Source organism: Ornithodoros turicata, chromosome 10, assembly GCF_037126465.1.
Source record: "Ornithodoros turicata isolate Travis chromosome 10, ASM3712646v1, whole genome shotgun sequence".
In the NCBI taxonomy this organism is placed as follows: domain Eukaryota; kingdom Metazoa; phylum Arthropoda; class Arachnida; order Ixodida; family Argasidae; genus Ornithodoros; species Ornithodoros turicata.
In genome coordinates this window covers 1,455,403-1,478,457 of record NC_088210.1, presented here as the reverse complement: position 1 = coordinate 1,478,457, position 23,055 = coordinate 1,455,403, and the positions used below count along the sequence as shown (strand labels likewise).

At 45.8% G+C, this 23,055-nt stretch overlaps 1 protein-coding gene across 4 annotated transcripts; it reads right to left on the bottom strand.

Moving 5' to 3' along the window:
• Positions 1–7,785: 7,785 nt before the first annotated feature.
• On the bottom strand, positions 7,786–21,270 carry LOC135370345 (uncharacterized). 4 transcript variants are annotated; one of them, XM_064604075.1, is made up of 11 exons: positions 21,158–21,270; positions 17,589–17,724; positions 15,122–15,319; positions 14,878–15,054; positions 14,118–14,240; positions 13,835–13,933; positions 13,628–13,702; positions 13,485–13,553; positions 12,623–12,834; positions 8,849–9,007; positions 7,786–8,157 (listed from the first exon to the last, which is right to left on the bottom strand). In XM_064604075.1, exons 2-11 carry the CDS (start codon positions 17,599–17,601, stop codon positions 8,089–8,091), a joined length of 1,194 nt encoding a protein of 397 aa, XP_064460145.1. In that variant the 5' UTR covers positions 17,602–17,724; positions 21,158–21,270; the 3' UTR covers positions 7,786–8,088. The 4 variants fall into 4 exon arrangements, with proteins under 4 accessions (XP_064460145.1, XP_064460146.1, XP_064460144.1 ...); XM_064604076.1 differs by lacking the exon at positions 17,589–17,724; XM_064604074.1 differs by lacking the exon at positions 21,158–21,270 and having other exon boundaries at positions 17,589–18,219.
• Between the last annotated feature and the right edge of the window lie 1,785 nt (positions 21,271–23,055).

The window sequence follows — 23,055 nt, the reverse complement described above, 5'->3', positions numbered from 1 at the left end:
ACTAAACAATGGGAGCTCATAGGGTTTTATAGACACCATGCATGTTTAATAGTATTTGAATAACACTTAATAACATGCAATGACACGCAATAACATTGAGTAACATCTGGGGACATTTAATAGCACTTTCCCTTTGGGCTGATGTCACCGGAGGCGATCAGCCCACCACCTAGGTTGGTTTGCTTTGATAGAGCGCCATCTAGGTTGGGTATTTATTTATTTATGTATTTAGCACACACACATATGTATATAGAAACCCTTGCCGAGGTGTCTATAGGAAATGCTAGTCGAGACACCCGTGGCCCGGGGGGAAAAGGAAATTATAAAAACATGAAATTAGAAGTATATAAACACAGTTACACAATGACCCAAATATCTTGCAAATATGTAGATGTTATAATTATATATTCACGTAACTTCTTGCGCGGACAATTGGCATCCCTTATTTCTGTCCAAATTTTGGAACCCAGACAAGCAGTTAAGCGCGTACCGTACACAGTATTTTTTTACACCTTTTTGGTGTAAATGGCTGGTCCCATAGCACACTCCATATCAGTGTGAATTTTACACCACACATCAAGGTGTAATTTTTTACACCTTTCTAAAATGGTGTAGTCGATACAAACACCCTTTCCATACGGTGTAAGCTGCCACAAACACCGACTAAAAGGGGTGTTTTACAGAAGAAACACGCTTACAATGGAGTGTTTCGGATGCAGTTTTGCACGGACCTCCGCTGTTGAGCTGGTTGCTGTATAGCTTATATAAGCTGCATATGCTGGTTACGGAAATCTTGCGAGGCCCAGGCTTGTTACCTTGTATAATATGATATTTCTGGAGCACCAGACGAGCAATAGAAAGCCATTATGGCAGGTCACGGGAGGGCTGGTGTTCCGCACATTGGAAAAGAATTATAGCCCGACCAGCTCAACAGTGTACCATAATGTGAGGAATATGCCTCGAACAATGTATGAAGGCAAAGTTATGTTTTTGGCATAGTACAAGTGCATGTACACATGTGAAACTAAATTCCTTGTAACATTGCCCAGAGTGGAACAATGTGTGCGGTATGTGGAAGGAAGGCAAAAGAGAACTCAGTCCTTGATGACATAACAGCAGCCATGAGACAAAAATAAGATGAAAAGGCATATTAAATGTTTAAAACCACATAAGGCATCACTGCAGATCCAGTACACCGAATAAGAAGCTAGTGCAACTATAGCATGTTTACACGAAAAAAGAAAACTGGTAGAATACTATCTCTTAGCAAGAGCACATACTGAAGACTAGAAATGGAGGCACACAATACCCAAAGTAATTTCTCTGGCAGTGAAAATATTTTCAACCTCACCTTATATCCCCAATGACAAGTTTGGTTATTGTGTATAAATCGTGGCTCTATCGGGGAAATTGGCTTTTGCATCCTGTGTATTCCGCTATTCATGCTCTGAATAGCTTGAAGCAGACGTACATCACAGAAGAAAAGTAAATCAAATGAGATATTGAAGCTTTTGTAGGACATTGATGTGAACACGTTCAAATGTAAATTGAAAGCAATATAATGCACTGTGCCATGTATGTTGACAAATGGACGGCTACATTCCCAGAAGAATGGTAATGACCCATGCTTATGAGAGTCCAGTGCCAAAGAACAACAGAGAGAACACCCCCGTGCTTCTGAAGAATTTCCAATTCCTTGACAAATTCGCTGCCTGTTTCGGGGTGGGGGATGCAGGGCCCGCTACAAGTCAGTTAAAGTAGCAATTTGTTTTATTGAACTCACAACATCGTAATGTACGCGGTAAGGCACTGCAGACCAGTCGGATCATAGCTATAAGCTAGTGCGATCCGATAATATTTTATAACATTTACTTGTTCAAACGCGGCAGTTACATTAAGAAAAAGAATGGCTGAGGAAACATACATTTATACAAGCGCTAAGATTACACAATAACAGAAATATAAATTGTGGAAACCTTCGTTCCCACAACCTGGGGCGTCAGCCCGTCCGTTACGTGCGCGAAGGAAGCAGCAGCACACACAGAAATTCAATGCAACAACGTACCAGGTTTATTCACGGAATGGCAGGTCCACATTCCAAGCAGCTACGCAACAAAGACAAGAATGCGACCCCCTTCTTTCCGCACCGCTTTTTAACCCAAAGGGAACGCCCCCCACAGTCCCGACCGGTTCCCACCGGTGTCGCCATCTTCCGCCTGTCGGTGGAACCACTGCGATCTGGTTGCCACACTTCCCCACCTTCAGAGGGAGAGCAGGTCCTCCATTAGAGTGTCCTCGGGGGATACGGGCGCCTGCACTTTGGGTGGGAGCGTTGCAGGAGGTGGTGGCAGTGACTCCGCTAGTAGTTCCGGGCGGAGGCGTCGGAGTGTGCTGAGTGCAGCGGAGACGTCCTGGGAGGAACATATGGCTTCGGTGCGAGCTTGATGTAGGGAGCCCGTCGATGAGCTACTCTCTGTAACTCCGGGACCTGGCAGAAGGCGCAGATGATCCTTCGTTCCTCCGTTGAAAGCGGCTGGAGAGAGTCGGAGAGGTGCCGCTCGGCAAGCGTGAGGCCGTGAAAAGGAGCTGGCGTCTGTGTCAGGCCGTCTCGCCTCCGGGGACGAGGCTGACATGTCCATCGTGAGCGAGAAGCCCACGACACGGGCTGGCCGTTTGACACCACCGTCCAAGTCGCGACGGAGTGGTGCTGTGGGACCTGCACTTGGGCTCGGTCTGAAGGTCCGGGAGGGTTCGGGCGGCTTCCGCGGGAACGGGAGCGGGGGGCCGAGCGAGCGGGCTGCTGGTTGCGTCCCGTTTCTCCGGTCCGACGCATCTGAATGCTAGGAGAGAAAAAAGGAACACGGCAAGAGGGTACCCCCAAGCCGCGAGGGGCACTCCCTACGACAAACAGCGGAAAACTGTGCAACAGAAATCACACTAATAAAACACTATATCACAAGCACTATGCTTAGCGATAGAGATAGTGGCAACTACATGCGCCGCCTGCGGGGACGCACGTTGTAGCGGCTGGACGCAGGTCCGGGAACGGGATTCGGGTCCAGGTCCTGGAGGGAGGCAGAGGGAGTCAGGGTCTCAGAGGTGGTAAGAAGTCCGAGATGTGAACTGGCTCAGTCTCTTCTCCGGTGTCGCAGCGACGAAGCCTGTAAGTGAGGCCGGAGGAGCACGCACTTACCTCGAAGGGGCCATCCCACCTATCTGCGAGTGAAGCTGCAAAGCCTCGAGACGCATCACTTAGCGGGTGAGTCCGTCGAAGGACGACGTCACCGACGCTCTAGGTGAGGTTCCGACGTCCACGGTTGTACTGGCGAGCCTGGTCCAACCTTGCGAGATCCAGGTTCTCCCGAGCCGTCCGGGCTGCATCGTCCAGTCGACTCCGGAGGCCCTCAGCAAACCTTGTATAAGGAGGCCGGGTAGCACCATCCCGGAGGCCCAGAGCATTCTCCATTGGAAAAGGGGCCTCTCGTCCTAAGTTCAGGAACGCCGGGGTGAAGCCTGTAGACCTGTTGACCGTTCGTGTAGCGAACGCCAGCTCAGCCAGGCGAAGATCCCAATCACGGTGGTGCTGGCTAGTAAAAGCAACCAACATCATTTTCAGGTTCCGATTAACGCGTTCGGTAATGTTAGCCTGAGGGTGATACGGGGAAGTCTTCTGGTGCTGAATGCCTAAGACAGCGCAAGAATATGAGAACACCTTACTTGTAAAGTAGGTTGCGTTGTCGGTGATCAGCTGTGCGGGAAACCCGAACCGGCAAAAGGTGTCGAGTAGTTTTTCCCACACTCTCTGGGAAGTCAGTGTCCTAAGAGGAAACAGCTCAACCCATTTCGTGAAATGATCAGTAACCACGAACAAATACTGGTTACCTCTAGGACTACGGGGAAATGGTCCCATCACATCACAAGCAAGTATCTGCCAGGGTCTATTGCTTTGAGCAGGCTGTAAGCGCCCAGGGGTAAACCACCACGAGGTTTCGCTCTCTGGCATACGGGAAATGTACGAACATACTTTGTTACATCCTGCCTCATTCCTGGCCATGTCGCAACAGGACACAACTTTTCATATGTTTTCCTGCCGCTGCTGTGACATGCCACGGCAGAGTCATGAAAGTAACGTATGAAAGACTTACGCAACTTCCGTGGCACCACGAATCTGAACGGGGATGAGCCGTCGTCCTCATCCGCCTGGGGTATGTATCTGAACAGGATCCCGTTCTCGCCCAGCAGATAGGAGTCGTGCCGTCCGTCAGTCGTTCCGGTGTCCGCCGAGTCTTGCTCAGCTATCCACTGCGACACCCGCTGACAAAGGCCGTCCGCTCACTGAGCGTCTAGGAGCTGCTCTCTGCTCACGACCGTGCCCCAAGACGAAGATATGTCTCGTGCCACTTGTGCTGCTGCCAGAAGTTGAGAAGCCTTCCTCTCCCCCCCCCCCCCCCGGTAGAGGCGCGCGGGACAGCGCGTCTTGTACTACATTCGTTGAGCCCCGCCTGTACTCCGCGTTGAAGGAGTAGTCTTGTAGCGTCAGGGCCCACCTGGCAAGACGTCCATACGGGTTATGGAGCCGCTGCAGCCAAGAAATAGCCTGGTGGTCAGTCTGGACAGTGAAGGTACTGCCGTCCAGGTAAAGGTCGAACTTCCTGAAAGCGAAGATGATCGCCAAGCACTCCTTTTCCGTCACGGAGTAGTTCCGTTCTGCCGGATTTAGCGTGCGACTTGCAAAAGCCACTGGACATAAAGCAGCGTCATGCTCCTGCAAGAGAACTGTGCCAACACCATAATCGCTTGCATCTGTTTGCACAACAAATGGTTTGTTAAGGTCGGGCAGATAAAGCCTAGCCGTATCAGCGATTGCTTGTGATAGAGCTCGAAATGATCGTTCCTGCTGTTCTCCCCAATGCCAGCGTGTGTCTTTGCGCAGCAACTGGTTAAGCGGCTGCGCTAACTGTGCACAATTAGGAATGAATTGCCGGTAAAAGCCAACCATACCTAGAAAACGCTGCAAGGCTTTTACGTTACCGGGAACCGGAAACTCTGTGATCGCCTTTAGCTTGTTGTCGTCAGGACGGATGGTCCCTCCGTCCACCACAAAGCCGAGAAGGCTGATCGTGAACGATGCCAGCTGCACCTTGCGGGGGTTGATCGTTATGCCCGCTTCATTCATCCTTGCAAGGACGATTGACAGGTGTTCCAAGTGTTCCTGAAAATTTCTAGAAAACGCTACGACATCATCCATGTATGCCATTGCGAAATTGTACTTCGCATCTCCCAACACTGTATCCATCAACCGCTGGAAACTGGCGGGTGAATTGGACAGACCGAAAGGCATTCGTACAAATTCAAACAAACCTCTATGACACGTAAAGGCTGTTTTTGGGACATCCTCCGGGGCAACTTGGATTTGCAAAAATCCTCTACTACAATCTAGCGTTGAAAACACAGTTGCGTTGCCCAGGGAATATAAGATCGACTCAATGGACGGGAAGGGGTAAGAGTCCCCTACAGTTACTGCGTTAAGTCGACGGTAGTCGACGCATAACCTAGCCGTGCCATCTCGTTTCGGAGCCAGAACAACAGGAAATGCCCAAGGACTCTGGGACCTTTGAACTGCACCGGTTTGGAGCATTTCGTTAAGAGCAGCGTCTAATAAAGCACGCTTATGCACACTCAATGGTCTCGGATTACAACGCCAGGGTCTAGCGTTACCGGTGTCTATGCTATGCTGTAACACAGACGACCTCCCCGGTTTTTCGGTAAAGATTCCGTCAAACTGCCTCAGTACTTGTTCAAGCTGACTGCGTTGCTCCTCGGGACCATGGAATGACCCCAAGACAGTCGGCAGCCCAGACGTTTCAACGGACTCTGCCACAGCCTGCTGTGCTGTGCAGTGGTCCCGTGCTGCGGCGAAGGGGAAAAACCCCGACGAGCCGTGGTACACGTATCCTCCATTGGGCAGATCCAGCACCAACTTCTGCCGGATGATGAAGTTTCTGCCCAGGATAACAGGAACTGCCAGGCCAGGAAGGTGCACGAAGCGCTGCTTTCGTCGTCTCCTATCCAGATGTACCCAGAGCACAACTGCAGCCTGTACTGGAACGGCGTCATTGGAAGCAAGACGAAGAGTGACATCCGTGGATTGCAATTCTACATGCCGTGATACGCAATGTTCGTAAACACTGTCCCCGATAAGGGAAAGCGTAGCTCCCGTGTCGACAAGGGCGATGCAATCTTTACCCAAAATTCGAACGGCGATGTTTGGTTCCTTATCCTCGATGAAATCTCGAATAGAAAAAGCAAGAGGAGCCAAAGCATCTCTTTGCGTTATCTTACTGCTTGCAAAGCTAGTTTCTGACTGGTCAAGGCCATGTATAGTACCCATCTGCTCGCTTTCTTCGCAACTTGCCGACGACGTTGAGCGAGCATTCATGGACGCCGGCTCCCAGACAACACAATGACATCCCACGGACGTCAAAGGGTATCCTGCATGGGACATTGGGGACGTCCTGGGGAGCTATTTGTGACGTCTCTTGGACGTCATATGACGTCCCTATGGCACATCCCGGGTTGTCCGCGAGAAATCCTGGCGATGTCGCTTTATTACATATGTCGGACGTGTTTGGTACCATTGTATATGGTTCTTTATTGTTGTACACACTCAAGAAAATATGAAATATCACCATGCATTGATGTGCCCCTGTTATATTTATTCGTTTCACCATACACTGAACAGTATTACAAAAAATATGAAACACATACATTCACCAAACTTTTTTTTACATTGAATTCGCAATATAACATATTCGTGTAACTTACAACAGTAATAGAAAGGATATGCGCAAGTCCGTAAACTTAGACTTTAACATCCTTGACTAGAAGGGTGCTAGAAATTTTCGAGACACACGTCCACATAGAAATATATGAAAATATCACACAACCGCAATGTATCACAGTGAAAACTGAGCAACTGAATGTGATATATGTCAGTATAGTGCACAGAGAACAATCAGCTATGCGCTGCTAAAACAGAACGAAATTACACAGTTTTCTAAAAGACATCATCAAATAGAACACTCAAAAATAATACAAGCAGTCACTTTGCAGATGAGAAATTGTTTGCTGAATGAACAGTCCCGTGAGGCATAAAAGTGGTAAAAACGTATCATGAAACATCCATATGACAGCACCCCTGACAAGAAAACTCTTAAAAATGCTCTAAATGTCCTTGAATTACAGTAACGAAGAACATAGTATATGCACACTGTTTTCACTTAAGTACCATGCCTGGATAGTTCAGAAACAGCTCACACCACCGATGAACTTCCCCTTCGGCGGGGAGCTTTGACACATTGGCTATAAACTGACGTTAGAGATCGCATTTGCACACTATGTACATTAAATAAAATCCCTAATTTGAATTTTACCTCTGGCATTTTTGGTACCCTGTGGACCTTCCGCAGTGACATGTCCCAGTGAAAAACTTGTGTCGACCCTTGGTGACTTACAGTAACTAATTTGTTTGTGTTCACAATTACCTTGCACAGTCTACCAATACGTTATTCTGCTAAAACATCCGAGTACTGTTGTGTTCGAAGGAATGTATGCTTGCGACGTTTCAATATCAACCAGACTGGCGAATGACACTTGCGGCTGTGTCATAGGGTGACCGAGGCCTTGTGCCTTGTTCTTTGTGACGTTGGTAAGATCAGGTCACACATTGTCCTATGTCGCGACTGCAAGTGCTGTGTCAGAGCACCACATGGAGCTGTCCTTACCATCCACCACCACAGCACTGTGACTATGACGAGAAATCACAACAGAATATGTGGGCTATATGCGAGGGGTATTTGTGTTGGTAGAGAAACCCAACAAGAAAAGCAGCAACAGAGCCTGTCTGCTGGGGCATACCGTGCTATAAAAGTAACACACAAGGCACAATGGCATACACATTCTAAACTAGAGAATGCAATGAGGATTGACAGCCCAAACACAATATAGTTGAGGCTTACGATGACCCCCCTTTGCTCGTCTTTTCTGCCTGCCTGTCCTTCCTTTCTTTTGCATGACGTAGCCATGATTTCACTGCATCTTCAATATCCTTGAACGTTGTGTTCTGCTTGTCCTTTGGCAGTGAAGATCTGATGGACTCTACAGATTTGTAAAAGTAATAAGTAGTAGTAAGCAATAGTCCAGTCAGCTGAATTGTGTGTACCTCCTAAATACTCCAAGTCTGCTTTTCTAAACTCACAACCTGTACATTGTGTACATTGTACAACCTGTACAAGTGTCACATGAACATGTACACACAGGCATGTTTTGTGCGCCTGTATACACAAAAAGACAGGTAGTGCTGACAACAAGTTATGCAAATACAAGTTGGCTAATTATCAGAGATGCACAATAAATATTTTAATGAAGCCCTTCAGCAGAAACTCCAGACAGCTAGAATTTGACAGAATTCTTGTTCAAGGCATCTCCTATTAAAAAATTGAGAAGCTTTGTAGATGGAGTCAGTGGTTTTCCAAATCACTTCCTTGTAAGGAAAACACAGCTAAACTTCGCATACTGAATGTGGGGAAGCAGAATAACTATGAGGTAAAAGAAACAATAGGAATATAGAAGATGGCTTCTCCAGCTGTGCTCTCTTATGGCAGTTTGTTCCATCAAAAGGGAATCAAGATTACCTAAGGGTCAAATGTTACATGTCATGCACTTTCCATCATGTCTAAATTATCTGTTTGCAAGAACACCCAATTAAATATTTTCTCTGTTATAACTAGCATGATTTTATGCCACTGTTAGCAAAGTAGCAAACCCTCTCAAGTTAGGCTATACTTACCACAAAGTAGGTCTGCGAATGCAAGGTCTTTGAACGATCTTTTCCCCTTGCGCCAAACCAGCTGAATTCTGTGGCAAGGTCATTCGTGATAACACGAGACAGGATTCGTGCCACGTGGTCTGCAGTGCCACGGCCTCCAAACATTGCCAGGAATGTACGCTGTATGGTGAGGAGTAAAGCAGAAAAGTCTATTTAGTGTCAGTACATGTGTCAATGCATACCAGAGGTTAGTTCTATCACAAATTGAACAAGCATTTGATGTCTCGAATGAACGGAGGAAAATATATGTTGAACACATTGGTGAGCTAGGAGAGACAAAACACTTTCAGAATATCCTGTGCTGCACCGTGCGAGATCGGGCAAAGGGAAAGGACTGCCTCTCAGAAGATGTCGTTGTGTGGGGGTTTGAGCGTCCTCTGCAAGGCTCTTTCGTGTCACATTATAGAGATTTTTTTGTTCTGGCTTTAGACTACCTATGGCACAAGAGGCTCCTGCATAGACAGTGTTGTGTCTGTTTTTGTTTATCTGGGAAAACATTTTAGAAGTTGACTCAAAGCATCACAAAGCACCATATTCAGTGCAACTTTCCAGGCAATTTACAAAACTGATAAGATTTATTATTCATAGGGCTGGTGAATGATATGTAATTTGTTGCTCTATTGTATCACGAACGGAAGTGATACCTCTTTAGGTACCTCCGAAAAATGAAGACTTTCAGGAGCCATTGTTTACAAAAGCCTACCAAAAAATTGCCTCGAAAATTTCATATATCGTAGAGAGGCCTTAGTCTACACACAGAAGAAAAATTAAAATTCGGACTTGATGGGTAGGTGCACTGTGAATATTCTTGTCGGCTCAATACGAAGAGCACAGTTAAACAGTGGTACAGCTCCCGACAAAAGTTTACGAAACACCGGAGCGGTGTATATAGCCATCGGAGCGATACCATTGCTGCAAACAGGAGTAGATAGACTTAAAAACAGGTGACAGGGTACTCCATGCACCTCTCAGTAAGTGTTCCACTCCTTGTCTGCTATGATCTCGTTCCGATCAAGAGATACGTCGCTCTGGTGTTCCGTAAATTTTTATCAGCATCTGTACTCTGTATACATGTGGCAAAATCGATTTTTTTTTTTCACGCAGTGTTTCAGCCTTTGTTTTCACGACTTTCCAGGTGAATGTCGGCACAGTTCCTCCTGAAGTCAGCCCAGGATGCATGCTACACCCCCCCCCCACACACATACACACACACACTCATTCCTGCTATACTTTCTCCATTTGAATATAGTCCAGAGGCCGGGAGTAGACATGTGTATCAAATTCAGCGCACCGGCAAGCAACACAGTAAACAACATAAGACCCGAAACGTCAAGCCTTGTGTTGGTTACTGTATTGCTTACGGTGCACTGAATTTATTACACCTCTCCTTGTGTCCACATCTGTACGCCACTGACAGCCACAGTCGCTTCGCAGTGCTAAGACGGAATAAAAAGCATGACTTCGCCTGAAAACTAACTGCTATCAGTTGAAGCCATTCTGAGTGTTTGCATTCATAACAGTGTTATAATCAGATGAATAAAAAAAATGACACAGCACTGACAATGCAGGATCCTCCTGCACCATAGCTGGTCTAAAGCAGAGTAAGATATCACTATACTGTGACAAGAAATAGCCTTGCAGGTGACGCTCAAACCCGCATGCAGCGACATCTTTTCAGAGGCAGTTTTTTCCTCTTCTCCTGTTTTCTGAACCATGCAGAGAATTCAGAAAATTTATTTCTCCTGACTTACCAATGGCTTCAATATATTTTTCCCCATTCATTTGAGCCATTAAATGTACCGGCTTGTTCGATTTCAGATAGAATTAGCCCAGAAAACATCCACAAGAATTAGAGGTCCACTGATCACTGTCATTAGAGCTTGCGCTGTATGCTGACGACATCATTTGAAGCGATTCAGAGCCTTTAAAATACACCTGACTACACATTTTAGTGGAGAGATGTGGGCTTTACACTTCTAGAGTGTGTTGGGGAACAGAACACGGGCATCACGTAAACTGCTCTTAAATGCATACGAAACACAACAATTATGCAAGTTGGCATTCGGCTGCAAAAAGCACCCTGCATTGTTAGGACCCAAAGCAAACGAATGATTTGTTAACGAAAGAGCAGCATCCTTCATGCTACTGCCAACCTGTGAACTGCTACTCTCTGCTGGTGACCCTAAATCACACTGACTGGGACACATATGAAGCTCACTTAAAGGAGCATCTCATTTGAATGCAGTCACTTGTGCAATTAAGCAATGAATAACTGCAGTGGTATAATAGCTTTCTTTTCATTGGGAGAGCATGTTGCGATTGTGAAGTTCAAGCCGAACCTCCATATTTACCAGCCACTCGCTGAAGTGAGAGTGCTTCAGCTCTCTCTGCTTGGGTTATCGACCCTATTACTTCACCTCGAAGCCTGAATGAGAAAGAGGGCGACAATAACATCGACATCCCCCATCTGGCTTTCCACAATAGCAGCATTGGAAGCAGGCAATGCAGATGACGGTTATCATATGTTTTTCCTGCCTGCATTTTGTGAGAGCGCAGATGATAGGACAAACAGAACGAAACGACAAAAAAGAAATACCTATCATGGTAATCCAGGTTGGGGTGGCTGCGTTCCAGGTAATGTTGCTACGCTAACGACTAGCCAGGGCGAAGATGTCGACATCACTGTCACTCTTTTCTTCCGATTACTTTCTATGTGGAGCAACCTCTGGAGTTGCATTCATTGCAGCATGCAATTTCAGCATATAAATGCTGGACCTCAATCTGGTATTTACGATATGCTCATAATCTGTGGTTAAGGCTAAGTGCTGGTACATAAATTAGCCGATTAACTGCAGAACTGATTTTAGCAACAGCCAAGTCCTGTGACGTTTTGTAAAAATGAAAACTGTGCTAATGCAAACCATGTTTCTTTCTGGAAATGTAATACAGTTGCAGAAAAGGAATTATGTATATCATGCAGTACTTTCTGTAAGTTGAGGAGTACACCGCAGGTGCATGTTTTTTGTAAGAAGTCGATAGACGTGTATTGCTAGCATGGTCTACACATTTTGTGTGCCCCTGTGTTACAAAGTGAAGAACTAAAAAGATAGGAGATTACTTAATTGCCTGGACACAGCAGGGAGAAAAATGTGGGTGGGGGAACACCGGACTTCAAATGCACTTTAAGTTTCATCTGCGTACAGCGCTCTTTCTATTAAAAATGGGCACATTTCAATACAGACACCCCATAGGAAGCCACTGTTAAAGAGCAATGAAACTATTGCATGTAATGTCAACATTTCATATATATTGACAAAGATTAATTCGAAAAGTTTTTTCTGTGACTGGCCAAAGGCATGGCAGATGTACCACATTAGGCACCTGCAAAGCTCAAAATATTTACAGGTTGCAAGCATTCCTGTCAAATGAATACACAAGAAAAGTTAGATGGGTAGAAATCCAGCGAACCGGTAGGGATGTAGGAAGAGAAGGCTTGACGTGAGGCAACGTTTGCATTAAGTTCAAGTTGCTCTGTAGAGTACAACACTACCATTGTTATTTTGCTGCTTATTTTCTGGCACTTGCAATATAGTGCTTTAGTTGGTTTACGGTACATTCGGAGGGAACAATTGCTCATGTATTTGTGACTTCGATGCCTACTAGAAATGAGGTGTGCCACAATGTACAAATGCCATACAAAGAGCCCTTGGTCATGCAAAATCACACATCACTAACCACTTCGGTCTGCTTCTGTTTGTTATTTCGCAGCTGGTTGTCGAACTCCACAAAGTCGTCCAGGTTATTTATAGGCTCCTCAAAAAGCTTCTCGTGCTCGTCCACATCTTTGTGGATGCTCAACTTTGATAGACTGTGACTTAGTTGGCTTGAAATATCTTGAACCTCATATCTGATGGAATGTAGCAATGTCAGCACCCTTTTCTGGAAAGCTGAAAAGCAGTTCATGGTTGCATGGGTATAGGTTAGGCACATGAATATGGCAGCCATCGGCAAAGCGAGGCAGTGACAGGCCTTGAACCGGCAGTCAGGATATACAGGCTCAAGTCCTGTCGCTGTCTAGTTTTACAGAACTTCAATATTTGTATATTCATGGTTCTGAGGTATGTGAATCTTGCTTGTTCTATCCTTTCACGTGTTAGAGTCTCAGAAGAACATGTTTCCATGATGTTTATGAGATGTCGCTGCCTGGTTTTGTGCTGTCCATACAAGACTGTTCGTGAGCGAGAAAGAATGCAGCAGAGACAGGGAAGTGCGTGCATGCCTCATTGAAGCCCCGTGGTAAGGGAAGACGGATTTGAGGGTGGACGGTGTTCAGTACAAGCCTCATACACTCAGCAACTTTTATTGGGGTAGTGTATTCAAGCAAGCAAAGCAATACAAAACTGGCAAAGGAAAACAATACTTTTAGTCTGCTAATTTTCGAGTCCGATCAGCAAAATTAGCCTAATTATAGCATGTGACAATGAATACAAACTGCCACAATAAGTGGAAAAGCTTTCAAATGCTTTTAACATGCAAACAAGACTTTGATTTTGCCTATTTTTAAACAACACAGTATCATATATTACTTGCCGCTTACCTGCATTCTCAGCGCTTCCTGGCAGCGCATTTGACCCACTTTTAGTATCTTGGCTAAACGCAGTGCTTCCTGATTAAAATGATAAGTACTCCTTTAGTCATGGCAACCACAAATTTTGTGTCTAAATGTCGCATTCCACTCACCCTTCACAGCAGGCGAAATTCGGTGGTTGTGCATATATCCCGCTTCATAGTCATCAGATGCCATTACACAAGACCCTGAAATAGAAACAATGCAAAGCCACTTGTGTACTACCATGCATTTAGCTACCTGACCCTTCCTCACACTCAAAGCAATTTCATCGTCTCAACTGCATCATATTGTAAATGTGACAAAATAAATAAAAATACCCCGGGCTGACGTTGGTAAAGACGACTGGCTGCTTGATAAGGAAGGTGCAGCAGATGACCTCTGACTGCTATGGCACATTGCCTCCTCAGGTTCATCAGCTGGTGATCGTCAGTTAACATGAGCAGCAGGCACAAGATTGCGTGCAAAGAAGAATAGCGATTGAGAAAAATATATACATGTGGCTTAGAGTAGAAGAACTGAACGAACCCTTGCCTTGTGCACATTTCACACAGTATCAAAAGATCCTGCAACACCACACACATTGTGTAAAGCATAACTCACCAATATCCTCGTCGTCGCTGTATGGCGGGCAGAATGCTCTCTGGTGAGTTTGTGGTAGATCTTTGCTACTTCGTGACGAGCCTGGCTTCTTGTGTGACGAGATTGGCTTCTTGTGTGATGAGACTGTAATGGTGTTGTTGTAGGGAATGCGCTTATTGCATCTAGTACAGCGCAGACTCAACGAAACCTATGCACAGTAAAGCAACAGAAATAGTAGTTGAACAAAATTTGTCGAAGTGCTCCTTTAACCTGCCTGCTTGATTGTCGTATAAAAGTGTATGTGGAAGTGCAGCAAGAGGAGGAAGTGTTCCCACCTCATCTTTCGCCTTTCTTTCCCCCAGTTTGATCTTGCTGGTGCTGATGACTGTCTTATTGCAAAGAAAAAAAATGACGGTCTTGTCACAAGAAAGGAAAACAAATGAAGGCGTGGACATTTCCTCCTCTTGCCGCACTTCTGATTGCACTTTTTTTTAGAGAAAAAAGCAGGGCTAGAGCAGCATGTTCACTATTTTTTTTCTGACTAGTTCTTTTGCTATACTGCACACAGTTCCTGATGGGTTTGCAGTTATCAGTGGAGGACTTCATATTTCAAATTTTGATTGACAAAAATAAATTTCCCTCAACTAGAAATCGGCCAAAGCCTTCCCAAATGGTGACAAAAATTTCCAGAAGATAATTGCCGAAAGTCCCACAATCGTCAGGCGAGTACATTGACAGTCAGATTTTTTTATCACATTCGATGAAACACCCTGTATCTTACGTTTCACACAAGGTGGTGGTGTGGGTGGCTTGGGAAGCAGACTGATGTCGTCTTCATCTGAGCTACTGAAGCTCCGAACAATGCGCCGTCGTTTCCCACGTCCAAGCTCTTGATCAGTGGATAGGTCTGATCTGACCTCTGCAACGGCAAGCTTTTGGCGTGCTTGCTCATAGGTACCTGTATAAGATGCACACTAAGTAGTGACTCACACATGCATTAGAGGGAACTGTTTAATTATACTCACTGAAAAGACCCAATGGCCGACACCTCTGTCTGAACCAATTCTCTGCTGGCATCGTTCCTTCTTCAATGAGTGCCCGCAGCTTATTGCCATTTTTCTCAGGAGGCCACATGCACACACCCCCGTTCAGCCAATTTACATGAACAATCGCAACACAGTCCTCTTCGTCTGGGAATTTTACGACTGCGAACAGTTTCTCATCTGCAAAGTGTGGAGAAGGCAAAAAATAATTATTGTGATGACACATCCTACACAGCATGGTGAAGTGGTATGATGGCATGGGCAGTCCCGAAAGGGAGCTTCACGCATTTGCGCTCCACGTTAGACAATGGCCATGACTGCAGTGGGGACATATCTGACACTCTATATATCCCAAGTATCGCAGATTTGCATGGGTACGTGTAGAGGTCATGCTTTTGCAGGAATTTCCTGCCTACTATGTATGGCTGCTGTGCTGGGTGTGCAAGAATGATGTTCTGGATTTCTACTGCGCTTCCATCACTTAGCATGCAGACGCAGTCTCTTCCATTTGCTTGCAACATAAACTTTCCTGGAACTTGAACTTTTTTATACTGCGAACCCTGACAATTGTCAATCACTGGCCCATTGCGGTGTTTTGGGAAAATGCTATCTGGTTGCTCTGCGGACACTCTGGTTCCATTACGCTTCTCCTTTCAGTGATCCTGTTGACGAGTTGTTCCAATGCCCTCTCAGGTTTCCTTTTCATGTTTTTCAAAGTTTGCATATGGTTTTCAAAAGGAAATGCTGACCAGCTGTCTAACGGTCCATGTGTTCCAGCATCTGCAGCAAGATGAAGAAGACCATGGATGTTGTACGATATAAGGTGGCGGCCATATGTTGAAGAAAACATGTCAACAAAGTGCCGAAGCAAACGTTCAGCATACTCCAAATGCCTTTCATAAAGATCTGGGCTGGTCAGGATTGTTACAGCTACGTGCAAGACCAGATAGTTCGCATACATGTCACTGGGTATGACCTGATAAAGTACCACTGGTCCCGTATACAATAACATGGTTCGAAACTCAGTGGCCTTCCACCTGTCAAGGTCTTGCAAGCCACGGGGTTTCCTGTTGAAGTCGGATGGTATATGCTGACCCAGGGCAATGCTCTTCTGCGAAAGTTCTTCACGTTTCTCGCTGTTTATTCTAAATGATGATGCGGCCTTGCACCACAAAAGTAACAACTTTCGCATTGCACCCAAACATACAAGGTGCATATACTCAAGTGGCACCTGCTGCACAAGGTCAATAGGAAGCTCCATCAAAATAGTTGATCCAGTGTGATGCTCTTCCTGGGTTGCAGCTCTAAATGCCGCATCATCTCTTAATGGAGCATTCATCTCAGGAAAGCATACGTGCCCATTTTTGTACGATCCTTTCGTTGTGCACCTTGTGCAGCTGAAATAACCAGAATGAGATTTTACGCACAAGATGAATGCCCTGGCAGGTGCGTCGCACACAAATGCTTTAATTTTGATGGCCACGTGAGTACTGTTGATGAGGACTCCATCATGAAGTAACTGGTTCACTTCAGAGACAAATGGCTGCAAATATTCATTTACATTACGTGGTTTGTTGTTTCCACAATAAACACCGACAGCAAAGGGCTCACTTTTTTTGCAGTTTACGACATGGCAGAGAATCGGCCAAAACTGCTCCGTTGTGCTTTTTGTTAGGGGCAAACCGTCTATATTCACGTTCAGCAGCAGCACTTCTGGCAGCATTTCTGTGTTCCGCAACGCGAACAGTAGTCCCGATGCGAGTCCAAAGTGATGGTACTTCCCCGGAGGAATATCTAAAATGTTAGACGTGATTCGGGGAGTTTTAAGCAACGTCCTTGCTGAACTTGGGAGATCCGAGAAGGATGGTTGTGTTCGCAAAATCTTCAACAAGCCGGTTAAATGGCTGTGTTTTGTACCCGATTCCACACTCCAAACCCTCAATTTAGTGCAAAATGTATGCATAGCATCTACATCGCTGCAGGCCTGCTCTGTACACAGCGTAGTGCGAAGGCCTTCGTTTGCGCTTTCCAAAGGGGAGGTGCATGACGCCTCGGTACCCACGTTGACTGGACAGAACCACTAGAACCCTCCGTATCATGAGCTTCTGTCACTGCCAATGTTGGCGTCTGTGCACTGACCTGCTCTTCGTTACCGTGAGAAGCTCCGAATTTTGCGCTCGCACCTCCTGTCAGATATGCGTTTTCTTCTGCCCGACATGTCACATCACTCTGCTGTTCAGCGAGCGCATCAGGGTCCACTGTAGCGATCGAGGGACCGTGGTCTGGGAGCGCACGACTTTCAAAACTTTCACTTTCGGGTAGCACATCTTGGGCTACTGTGCTTTCTACATCATGCTGCACACGCCTGTACATGGACCGCTTTGACAACTTTGGCATGTCCCTAGCCTTTCAATGTAGTTCGAAGTGAAATATCAAGGAAATATCTTGCCTGAACTACCCATCTTCAACTTCCGCGCCGAACCACCAAAACACCACGACCATCAAACCGCCGAGGAAGAGGAAGAGGGACGGCCGTGCACTGGCTCAGGCAGTCAACGAGTTTCGAGGAGAGTTTCGTACATTTTCTATATCAATCAAAATAGGTTCAAAAATCTAACACAAATTCAAAAAGAAAGTATATGGAAGCCAGCGTAAATTTGTTTGTTGTCTGGTTTTAGTGGATTTTAGCCACTGCTGAATTTATCGCTGCATTGAGAAATATATCACGATATACGATATCACCTAGACTTATTCTGAAGTAAGTAATTATCTGCAATTGTTATTGCAGATAACTATCATTAACAATTATTGCTACTGAACAAGCGTTGAACTATTTTCCAACACTCTGCACCGAGCACCATTTGCAATCGGTGCTACTATCGATGCTATTTCAGGATACTGAATAGCCACTTCAATCCGTATCCAATCCGGCGTGAGTTATGGTTGCGTGTGTGTTCGTATCATGGTTCATGTCCTTAACTTAAAAGCCCGGGTTTTTAAGTTATGGATCTATACCACCAGCTCTCTTGCTACCTCTCTATCCTCTCGTTATGGTTCATGTGTTCACTCTAGTTCCAGCAACTACGACATACGATGCTCTGGCGATCTGCCAGTCGTGATTGTGGTGTTTCTTAAATATTGTGGTGCCCGCTGTAGGAAGTGTAACCCCGCGTGTGGAAGTACGCCGCGTAGCTTCATAATACTCATCCCACAACGACATCGGTCGACGACGTGACTGCAGTTTGTACCCATGTCGGACGTACGCCGGGGATAAAATGCTTCTTTGTTTCCGTACACAGATAACGTTTTGTATTTGCCAGAACGAGAGCGTCTGAAGGACGGAGCTTTTTTGTGTGTGATTTCCCAGGTCCACGGTTTCTCTTGCAACCACCAACCGTGTTATCGTAGTTTGCAAGTGGAACTTAAACAAAAAGAACACCTGTAATTGCAAACATCGTTTCATCGGGGGTGCTGTAAGTTAATAACACACCGTCAATGGCGTAGCCACGGGGGGCTAGGGGGGGGGTTTTCAGAGTATGAGCTTTTCAAAATCCTTCCGATCTCGTGACACCCCCTCATTGGACATCACTGCGTAATCGTATTGTGAACGCCCAAATCAATTACCGCATTTTGCGGTGTGCACAAGTATATTGTGTGTTGTCGCACCCAGGATCAATGGGGGGGGTTTCGTATCGAGCCCCCCCTACCTTGGCGGTCTGGCTACGCCACTGCACACCGTGTAGGTCAGCGCTAGAATTTGGTACCAAATATATATTGAATATGGCAAACAAAACTTGCATAATAACTTTGAATCACACACTCGTGGTTTATAACACAATTTAAACCACTTGTAGATTGTTTAAATTCTGGGTTGGATGTGGAAGATCTTTCCTGAACCTCTTTTTTCGCTTGTATCTTTTTACCTGGTTAAAAAGTAGAGGTTACATGGCTAAATGAAAACTTTGCACATTCAAAACAACAACTCTTTGCATTATTTATACATTCCTCTTTGCACCGCTTTTGGGTTTTTGCCAAAAAGACATCCGGTTTCACAGACAGCACGCTCTGCGCCAACCACTGTGCTGATTGATACAGTTATCGCTTCTGATTTGAGGACAGAGAAGGTCGTATATGCCTTTTTCTGACAATTGAAATTGCCACGAAGAGGTGTACGACTCTTCAACGAAAGATTTAATTCTGCATGGCGGCTGGCTCCGAGTGTCCTTAGTTGCGGAAGGACCGGAAGTCGTGGCGGGGGCTTGCTTATGTTTACCCGAGAATGTAGTGCATACATGCAAGGCATTCGGCGTTTCGTGGATCACCGGAATGTTGGCCAAGACTTGATGCATTCTCTGCATCATGAACAATACTATGCTATGGCAGGCTAAGAGCTCTAAGAGCAGTAGGTCAATAAATAACTTGTAGTAAATGTTACTAATGCCCGTGAAAACCATATCTACACACAGCGTATGCTTCTCAGTAAAATGAGAGAGTGTCCTAGCGTCCTTACGCACACAAAACATATGCACATACAGTGTTGTCACTTTGCTTTACATTACTGATTTCTAAACAAATTTTTGCTGGGGACATGGTGAGCATTGTAGCGTCAAACTTGCTCTCACATGAGTCCAGACATGTATGCGATCGAGGAATCTCTGCAGCAGTACAAGATGAGTAAATGCTCTGTAGTGCACGTAACTAAGATCTACAAAATGGATATTCACACAAAGCATACGCTTATCACTTTTTCCGCACATATACGCTTAGCACTTAAGACACGCAAAATGTGAAACACAGATGTGTACACAAAAGTGTGCAGAAAATTTGTCATTAATTTGCTGGAATAACTTCTTGATCTCTAAACAAAAATTTGTTTACAAGGACATGGTGAACGTGTGGGCCCTGAACTTGCTAAGTAATAAACCGTAATCGTTCTCTATGTCTGCATGCCACGGTGTCCTTCAGAATAACTTTGGCCACAGCAATCACGTGCACAGGACTTTCAGCAAACTGTCACGCTTGCAGTGCACATTTAGCCATTGTCTCTCTGCAATGATCTTAAATGTACTGGTGATAAGTGGCTCCAAAGCAACACATGCTCTTTGCCCAGACATAAGCACACCACAGCGAAGGACATTTGCACAAATAAAGAAGGATAAGATACACTGAAACTAGCATTCATAAAAAGAGGTAGCTGCTCCTACTAGTAAAGAAGGATAGTGATACAGCCAAAAAAGGCTATTTGTTTTGTTGAAGAGGTGACAAGCAGCTCACCAATGTGCTTCGGGTTTTCATTACTGAAGTACATTAGGACCGCAAAGTTTGAATAACCATGATTGATGATGCGAGAGGCACCTCAATCAGATAATGATCTTTAAAACTTTCAGCATTGTCTTCTATATTTTGCTGTGCCCTCCCTGGTGGTTCTTGGTGGCTTTGCATCAGGATTATATGCCACTGAGGTCTGGTGCAACTTTCAAAAAGGTCCACAATCGGTAAACTGAAACGTGGTTACAGGCTCGTGCATGACAGCAGCCATGTGAGCTGGAGTGTCTATTAGCAGCCGCTGCCCCATCGACCTCTTGGATTTTCATTATTTTTTTATATTTAGAAGCTCATCGTGCATTATGACCAACAGCGGTAAAATGAATAATTTCTACGGAATGGTTTTCGCGCAAAAAAATCCAGAAAATCCGGATATCAACCACAATAAATCAACCACAAAGGATATCAAAGGATCAACCACATGAAGGATATCAACCACAACATATATGAGCCGTTACTGCTTTTACTCATTTGTTGATTCTTTTTCAAAGTTTACGCTGACCCATTTCTGTGCCGTGCTGGCTCTGGTGGGACAGCCTGCGGATATCCTCGGGACAGTTGCCGTAGCGTGTCCCGTGACGGACGTCCTGGGTAATCCGAAACTTGTCCCGTATGGGACGCGGACGACGGGACCGAAATGGACAACCTTGGGGACTTTTGTGTGTTGTCTGGGTAGGAACACATATGACTTACTTGTGAATATGGGCGCTCATAGGTTCGCGCTGCCCACGGAGTTCAAAATGTGAGGACAGCCGTATTGAGGCATCGAAGTTGGAAATATTCGAGGGTTGTAACGCACATCGTGCTGCAGGTCCTTCGGGGATGCTTTCGAGCTCCTTGCAGGGCAAGCATTCGATCTCCTTGCGTTTTATGACATACGGGCCGCAGCGGGACCTTAAACAACAAGTGTATATGAAATATAAGTAGCACAAAGTTTACAGAGAATGTTTTACATGTTTCATCATAATGTGCGCTGAATAGCTCATGACTTACCAGTCAGTCGAAGACAGGCGACTGATTGTGTTTGTTTTGTTTGATCTGTGTCCGATCTTCGTGGAGCTTTGACTTCGCTTTCCGTTCGCGGCATCGGCGATGTTTAAGAGGCAAGGCTCTCGAACTGTTCAGCACGCAGAATTTCCTTTACGAAGGTCAGAGAAAAGTTCCTTGCTCGAAGTCTCCGCATTGCTCGCTCCGACGTGCATTTTGATGGCCCGCTTTCCGGATGCCGCTCTCACTAAATCACTTCTGGTCCAGACAGAACTTCTGGTCCGGGCACCCAATGAACGACAGACTCATCTCGGGCGTCACGCACACGGAAGTTGGCGCAAATCCACTACAAAGAGGCTAGACTTCGGTGCCGATTACGCGAGCTGAGGGGGAAACCCAAGTCCGTTTGGCAAACTTCGCTGCCGCATGCAGCAAAAGTAGTTAGCGTTGTATAATTGCTGAAATTGTCCCACCCCTACCCTCATTGTCTTCCTGTCTGCTTTGCATATCTCTCTTTCTTGCAACACAATTCCTTTTCATGAATCAAATTTCCCTATCAGAAATAGGCGAAGAAAACCGCCTACTTAGTAGAAATAAATGTCGAAATGCAGAAGCTCTAACAATTAGAAGACAGAGAGTACGGGGTACGCTGAAGAATAATAAAATAATCAACTTACAGTAATCCAACTGTCGCTTGTTCTCCCCTTGAACAGCCGCAAAGAAACCACGGCGGCGGGGCTGTAATCAGAGGCAGAACGGCTCGCTGTTTCCTAGCAATGGATAACGGCCTTGATAAGTGTTAGAAAGCAGTAAACCTCGGAGGCAGCAACAGTGTGTGTGCACGTGACGGGTTTAGTCCGAAAAGTGGGGCAGGTGCGCCAGAATGGGTGCGCACGCAACGAGGTTAGCATGCCGACTTCTAACACCCCCCCCCCCCCCCCCCCTCGACAGGTTATCCCTTGATGAGCCCCATCCGTTGCCTTAACGTTTCCAGTCTCGGTCGTGGTAATGGTTTCGTCAAAGCGTCCGCGATGTTGTCAGCGGACACACGGTACTGAAAGTTGATGATGTTTCGTGCTCCTAGATGACGTAAGTGATGATGACGGACATCGATGTGCTTTGTCATGGCAATGTTTAGTCTCCCTTCTACTGGAATTATGTATTTCAGAATCATTTTTGTATTATAGAATTTTAATTTGGCAATCCACTCACAGGTCTTGTGATAGACAGGTTAGCAATGTAAGCAGTGTTTATATGCCTCTCATACACTCTAAATCTTGTGACAGACATGTGACAGTTAAAAAAGTTCCCTTGGAAAGTGCAGCCGGTACACAGCCGTAACCGTCTGGAAGCTGCCGTAACGGTTAACAAATAGCAAGCACAGCGATCCTCATCGCCAAATTTCAGCAGGTACAAAGCCGTCACGTTGGTATGAAACGGCTTTGTGCTCGCTGAATAATATGTGTGCCTCCTGAACCTTGTACTCGTGTGCTTGTTGAAGAATGCGTGTGCCGGCTGAATATGCGTGCCTTCGTTGGAGCGCACTGCGTTGTTGCGCGCTCCGCCGGTGAGGAGTGACATGGCACAACGTCAGCCGCCGGCTC